General features: G+C 36.7%; 1 protein-coding gene across 1 annotated transcript; it reads right to left on the bottom strand.

Annotated features, from left to right (window-relative positions):
* Positions 1-392: 392 nt before the first annotated feature.
* LOC113755394 (inositol transporter 4-like) lies at positions 393-2,691 on the bottom strand. The gene is made up of 2 exons (XM_027299402.1): positions 1,893-2,691; positions 393-1,737 (listed from the first exon to the last, which is right to left on the bottom strand). Exons 1-2 carry the CDS (start codon positions 2,541-2,543, stop codon positions 631-633), a joined length of 1,758 nt encoding a protein of 585 aa, XP_027155203.1. The 5' UTR covers positions 2,544-2,691; the 3' UTR covers positions 393-630.
* Between the last annotated feature and the right edge of the window lie 4,886 nt (positions 2,692-7,577).

The raw sequence follows: 7,577 nt of genomic DNA on the forward strand, positions 1-7,577 counted from the left end.
TATTGTGGTTTTGTGGATGTTGATTTTAGACTCACAGTTTGAAACTTTTGTAAGTCAATTATGAGTTTCATATTTATCAATTTAAAATTCATAAACTGAAATCTAAAAATGATACTAACTGTATTAGTTGAGTCTGAACTTATTAAAACCTGACTCAGATGATTGGATTAATAGGTCTAATATAAATCACAGGCATGAATAGTTCAAAACTTCGTTGCGACCCTACAGCGATTGAAAGTTTTGGAATCCGTAAACTGCCATCCTAACCCCTTGTAGATGCGTGCACGTCCAGATCTTGCAGGCTACACATTTACGATATTCTTTTATTTTTCTTGATTTGAAATCTAAATTCCAAGTTGTTTGTCTATTTTTTTTAAGGAAAATTCTCAACATAGCAAATTGGTCCAAGTTTGAAATTGTATTTGGTCAAATAATACACTAACTCACTAGACCAACCTAGGAGCAAACAAACCAACCTAGGAGTAGTAGTTGGAGTCTTGGAGATCAAACTTAAAATTTAACCAACCCAAGAGTAGCTGGAAATTAAACTTAAAAAAGTTAAATAAACATTACCCCGCTTGTATGTATTCGTGGGCAGACTTTATTTACGCGGCAGCAGCAGCAGCAGCATCATTTGTTGGATATTCTCTTGGCGCTATCCTTTTCCTCTGCTTTTCCTTTGCAGCAGAATAAGGTTGGCTTGTAACCCTCTTGGAGCATGCTCTCAATCTCCTCCAGTGGCAAACCTTTGGTTTCAGGTACAAGGAAGAAAATGGCCACCAGTCCAAGAAAGGAGAATCCAGCAAACAAAAGGAAAGTACCGGCAGAGCCAAGTGCTTCTTTTAGGGTCAAGAACGTCTCACTAACAATTAGATTAGATACCCAATTAGCAACTGCAGCAGTTCCACCACCTATCCCTCTGAATCTCAACGGATATATTTCGGAGTTGACAATCCAAGGAGCAGTCCCCATCCCAGGAGCATATGAAATGATGTACAATCCTAGGAGTAGGACGGTGAAAATTCCGAATTTGCTCGGACAGCCTTCGGTGAACCAAACACGATGTTCGCTGTGGCATTTATACATTATATCACCATCCGACACTAAGCATGCCCCAGGTTGGTATTGGCTCGCTCCATTAGAACAAAAGGCACACTTAGGAGATGCCTTCAAGCATGTCATACAATTCCAAGATGCTGGATTTGAGGCTTGGACGAATCCAGGACAGGTAGAATTGACGTTAAAATTGAAGGATTCGGAGTGACTGACTCGTGGGGCATGAGAGGCAGCTTCAAAAAACATGAGGGACAACACCACCAGACAGGCTATGATCCCAAACATGGAAACTATCATCAATCTCCTCCTGCCATATCTGTCAACAAAAAGCATACTGATAACGGTACCCACAACATTAAGACCAGAGGTAATCAGAGATAGCGCCAAAGCTGTCGAATTTGAAGCAAATCCTGCAAATTGTACTATGGTAGGACTATAGTACATAACGGTGTTGATACCAACAAACTGTTGAGCTACTTGAACGGTGATACCAGCATACAGTCCCCTCCGGACTATTACATTACTCCAGGCCCCTTTTAGCTTTGTGAAAAAGTTTTCACCTATAGACCCTTCCTGAGCTTTCTCAGCTTCGATAGAGGCTTTTAATGCCTTGACTTCTTCATCAACTTCATCAGCAGGATAAATCTTCTCCATAACCTTCCTAGCTTCGTCCGTTTTATTCTAATCAACAAAATGCAAGGTTGCCAACATCAAATTTGATGAAAATTGACAGAGAATTGGTATTATTTAAACAAAATTGTTATTATTTAAACACTAGACTGCAGCAGAAAATTTGCATTACTAGTTACTACTAGAGATGTATTCTGCATGTTTACCTCCCTATAAAGCCATCTAGGAGACTCAGGAAGCCAAAGCATCAAAAGAAATTGGATCAGAGCCGGTAAACCTGCTACTCCAAGCATCCAGCGCCATGTCCCATGTATCTTGGTGAATGCATAGTTGATCACGTAAGACAGAAAAGCTCCTCCGGTAATCAGCATGCCGTTGGTGCTAACCAATGCACCTCTAACTCTAGCTGGAGAAGCTTCCGAAATATAGAGAGGTGCTGTCATGGATGCCATTCCAACTCCCAATCCCACAAATATTCTTCCAAGAATGATCATCCAGGGAGCAGGAGCAGCAGCCATAAGTATGGCACCTGCAACAAACAGCACATCAGCTAAAAGAATTGATTTCTTTCGACCACACTTGTCATTGAGCCAACCACCAATTGCAGCACCAATCGCAGCTCCTGCTACTGCCATGCTAACAATAGTTTCTCGCAGCCATGTGTTGTTTTTAACAGATTTGAAATCATCCCGGATGTAGAGCAAGGCACCAGAAATAACACCAGTATCATAGCCAAACAGAAGCCCTCCAATTCCAGCTGATAAGGCAAGGCGCATAATATAAGGCGTTCTCCATATTGTCCGCCAGAATTCCGTGAGCTCTGTTCTACTCACACTAGTAACACCCCCCTCCACCATCTTGATTCCAACTGGGTAGTAACTTCACCAAACAAGTTTCCAAACGGGTAAAGAAAGAAGAAAGTTTCAATAGATGCTCCCGGGATCAAGAAAACTTTGTTTTCCCTTTTATAGACATGTACACAGCAGTTTTCTTAGCCGAAAGGCTCCTTATCAACTAGAAAAAAAAACGTGAGCAAATGGCCTAAAAAATCCTCCAACTATTTTACTAAAAGTAAAAGTAAAATGGTCCCTATTGTTTAATTATGGCCAGATTAGGCCACTTACAGCCCTATCCGGTAGCACCACCAAAAATTTTCAAACTGTCTAAAATTTGACCAATCTGAACTAACAGGTAGCAAACATTTTGGTTTTAGTAAAATTGTTGGAGGACTTGAAGTACATTAAATTAGAAAAAGAAAAGGCTACAGTATTAGGGATGATTTCAGAAATCTTTCCTGAGGTTTCTATTAATTTCACTAGCCTCCCCTGAGGTTTATAAAATTACACAAACCTCTCCTAAGGTTAAGATTTTGATAATAAAATGAGTCCAAATAAGAAAAAGTAACATAAAAAAAGTGCTTTAAAAAGAGAGATGAAACTTTTATTTTATAAATATCCCTTATACATGTATGTAAGTTATATTAGTGAAAGAATACAAATAAAGAAAAATTAAAAACAATTAACACACATATTTCACTACTCAAAATATTTACATTTAATATATTAAACAACACAAATATACAACAAAACGACACTAATGATCACAAGATTAAGCAAAAGAAACCAGTCATCTCTCTTAACTTGAAGTTTACTATGATTCTTATAAATTTGAACAAAAAAAAATTTAAAATTTGCCTTTCTTTTCCCTTCTTTCTCCTTTGCTTCCACAAAATTATTTTACAACTATCATAGATTTAAGAGTTTCAAAGAAATTTTCCTCATGAACAACCTTCTTTTGCCCTGTGTTTTGTCTTCTACTAAAACCTTTCTTCTCACGTTGTGTACAATTGATTTTTGGTCATTGTCAAATTCTATGAATCACAAAATAGCGCCATTTGATATATCAATTGGCATTACTTTATAATTGCAAGTCATCGTTTATCATTAAAGAAATTTTCAATTGTTATTTCCATTAATTAGTTACTACGAGTTAATTAGTGCTTTGATTACTCAATCATTAGATATTAGTTTCTAATAAGACATAATGTCACAGGGCATATGAGTAATTTCTCCCCATGTGATATAAATAATTGGGCCCACAATTCTATCAAGAAATGTAAGTGTAATTTTACAAACCTTAAGGGAGGTCAGTAAAATTATCAGAAACCTTAAGGGAGGTTTCTAAAATTATCCTGCAGTATTATACATGACTCTTGTTTGACGTCTTTACTATGAATATTGGTGGCATGAGCCGACATAGTATCTAAGCATGAAATAGCCACTGTATAATCTGGCCATGACATAGTCATATAATGTGTGGAAATAAAAGGCAATTGGACAAAGAAGATAGAATCTCCCATTACAGATTTCCAATTAACAAGTTGTGATGGAATTGAGTAACTACAGCCAACATAGAAGTCAAAAGCCAGAAAAAAACTTTTTTAAAAGGCAATTGGACAAAGAAGATAGAATCTGCCATTACATATTTCCAATGAACAAGTTGTGATGGGACTGAGTAATTACAGCCAACGTAGAAGCAAAAAGCCAGAAAAAACTTTATTTCTGGATAGCTAAATGTCAGTAGCTAAGTTTAATTACAAAAGTCATTGTCACTGCTAAACAAAGTCAGTCAATAGTTGCGCTATGGAAATTCAGGTACTAGTCTTCCATCACTTCTGCTACAGTTCAAAATATGTAAATTCATTTTCCCTAATGTCCACCAAAAATCAGTCTTGACTTGATAGCTTTTTTTTTTTGACTGGACGCCATTGTTTGCTGAGGCCCCCTCGCCAAATTGGCCTCTAAGGCTCTAATTCGCATACTTTTAAACTTTCGATTCGATCTTACCTGCTGCTGCGAAGTTAGCCGCAACTTTTCGATTTTCCTGTCAATTACCTCCCCACCGAGCTCACTTTTGGGATTAGGTTTTTTGCCCCAAGATTCCCAATTTTGAACTCATTGCCTTTTCGTTTCCCTCGTTTCCATAACCAATAAGACCGACAAAATGTTTGTTGCCCATTTTGCCCCAAGTCAAACCGGTCCAATTTTAAAAAGCTCGCAAATTTGGGTGGCGCGCCATGTAAGGTTTTAAGTGGTTATAAATATTTAGTTAGAGGACTAATCTGGTTAAAATTAAAGAAGAAGGACCATTTTGGTTTTAGCAAAATAATTGAAGGATTTTTTTAGGTCATTTGCTCAAAAAGCGCCCATGCACAACTTCCTCCTGATCAGAAGGAGATGCATCAATTGGAAAAAGAAAATACAACAAAGGGCCAGACGAAATCCTCCTGGTAGGCCTCGATGTAGTTTTTTAGTATCTTTCTTGGCGGAGGAGGAAGAGGAGGAGGAGAATATGGGATCTTCGATGGAGTTGTTTTGGAACGGAAGTCAGGAATACAAAGAGTTTTTTACTTATACGTCCTTTGACAGAAACTATTGGAACGGAAGTCAGGAATACAAAGAGTTTTTTTGCTTATATGTCCTTTGAGAGAAACTAATAGAGGTCATCCAATTGAGGTTATTGTTGTACTATTGATAATTCACTTTATATATTTATATTTTTTGAATGCTCGAGCCTCTTTTTCAAAGGATTCAAACTTTTTAAGAGATCAAATTTTGATAATGAAGAAGTACACAAATACAAATTCAAAACCTATCCAAAACCTTTTTGATAAATTGTGCACCTTTATTGGTATTCATCTAACATGCAATGTACCTGAACCTAGATTAGTTTTTTAAACAGTAATTTTGCCCCTCATGCTTTAGATTTTGTTATTATTATCATGAAAAACTAATTTACTTGCTCACTTTTTTATCGTGGACCTATTTTGTTTAGGATATTTGGCAAATTTTCAATCAACTTGTGATTTTCTGCCAAAATATTTTAAATTAATTTATATTGTCAAGGAGAGGGTTAAAATCTTTTTGTGTGATAATGTAAAATAAACAGATCAAGTTCACAATCAACTTGTGGGGATTCAAAACATTTTCATTAATTCAAAACAGAATATGTCTCCAACAAGAAAGTAGTATTTTCTATAGTGGGTCATGACTTTGTTTGGTGGGTAGTTGCCGGACTCGGAACGTTGGCAAATTTTCTACCCAATGGCCCGCTATATGGGCACGTCAAGATCATGAAGGCTATTTACTTAGAATTTTTTTTGCTTTTCCAAAATTTATATGTGCATTTGAATTTCTTGATACATCTGTTTATTCTTTTTTTAGCTTCAACCTTTTTATAGATTAAAAACCACCAAAATGTTTTGCTTATAAAAAATTGAGTGAAAAAAAAGAGAAAGAGTTTATCAAGTCTTATTGAATGTATTGAGCGAGATTTTCAACATAAAAAGAAGTATAAACCCGTACAAATATTGTAAAGAGCTTTCAAAAAACAAGTTTAAACTTTTTTATATTTGTACTCGTTCACTTTAATGAAGAACAATTGCAAGATCATCTGCTTAATAGAGTGTGTGGAACTTATTTAGTAAATTGTCAATTTTTGGCCGGCTTATTCTTGGAGATGGACTAATCCAACCAGTCATTAATTAAGTGGTCCATACCATCAATTCTCATACAAATTGATAAAACAAAACATCACTCGAGAGACTTTCTATGACGACTTTAAGTCAGTTGGTGGCCTCGTGCTAGAGCACGAGGTTGACCAGGCATTATTCTGATATTTTCTTTTTTTCCTCGTAGTTAAATGAGGAGATTGATTGTTAAATGCAGAGGTATAAATTTATACTAAGCTACATGGATGCATAGATAAATGAACTAAAATAACTTTCAATCATTTTTTCAAAAAAAAAACAAAAGAACATGGAGTCCACACAATGAATTCAACAAACATGTAAACCTCAAGGGCAAACATGGACGCCACACAATGAATTCAACTAATAAGTAACACCATTAATTAACACTGACATTCCTCTGTATCTACGTAATCCATAGTGCCATGCCAGCTGAACTAAGCCGAGGCACCTTAATGTAATCGTAATTCTAAAACCACAATAAGTCACAAGCGACATGTAGGCGGGTCATGGAAAGATCATATAAAAAATACAAATGAAACTACCAGAAACCAAAAACATAGCATGCATCCATGCCAAAAAATTAAGCATATAATCGGCAGCCAAACCTAAGGCACACCGCAGCAGAAGAATACAAAAGATGAAAACCAACAGACGGATAAAGCAAGAAAATATCATTCGAAGCATTGGCAAAAGCATGCACGATCAAAAAGATACAGAAAGACATATTTTTGCATGAGTCCAACCTCCAAGCAGACCAATTTGCTTCACGTAACTGATGGAATAATACATGCACCAGGAAAACACCAATAGAATAAGAGAGAAAAATAAAGCTATCGTGGAACCCACGCACAAAGCAAAAGATGCAAAAGGAATCTGGGCGAATAGGAACATCACAAAGAAGGTTTATCCAGGAAAGTGCGCATCCTATCTAGTGCAGAGTTGGCTGAGGCTCTTGCTGCAAGGGAGGCGGTTTTGTCAGCCAAGATATTGATGATCCCAAGCTTCATTCGTGAAGGAGACGCGTCCTCAGTTATAAAGCAAATTAGTAGCTCGGACGAGATCCTCTCCGACTTAGGCACTGTTATAGAGGATATCCGTATTTCCTTGTTTGACTAATACATTGTGGATGTAGTCTGGATTTATAAGATGCAAATAAGATTGCGCATATTTTAGCAAATTTGCTAGATCATCTAACCTCCTTGAATCTCTTTGGAACTCCCAATCCCCTCCCCCTTCCCCAGCTTTTGTCAAACAGTTGGTACCGGACGATTTCCAGCAATCTAATTGATTAATACAACCTTTCATTTTTCAAAAAAAAAAAAAAAGAAGAAAAACCAAATGCATGCGCAAAAATCCAGCT

Source organism: Coffea eugenioides, unplaced genomic scaffold, assembly GCF_003713205.1.
Source record: "Coffea eugenioides isolate CCC68of unplaced genomic scaffold, Ceug_1.0 ScVebR1_1461;HRSCAF=2311, whole genome shotgun sequence".
Classification (NCBI taxonomy): Eukaryota; Viridiplantae; Streptophyta; class Magnoliopsida; order Gentianales; family Rubiaceae; genus Coffea; species Coffea eugenioides.

Excerpts from the sequence above, each read along its gene's own strand:
- LOC113755394 (XM_027299402.1), bottom strand. The coding sequence starts at position 2,543 with ATGGTGGAGGGGGGTGTTACTAGTGTGAGTAGAACAGAGCTCACGGAA. Across the intron at positions 1,738-1,892 it reads CTAGATGGCTTTATAGGGAG|AATAAAACGGACGAAGCTAG; the intron begins GTAAACATGCAG and ends TTTGTTGATTAG.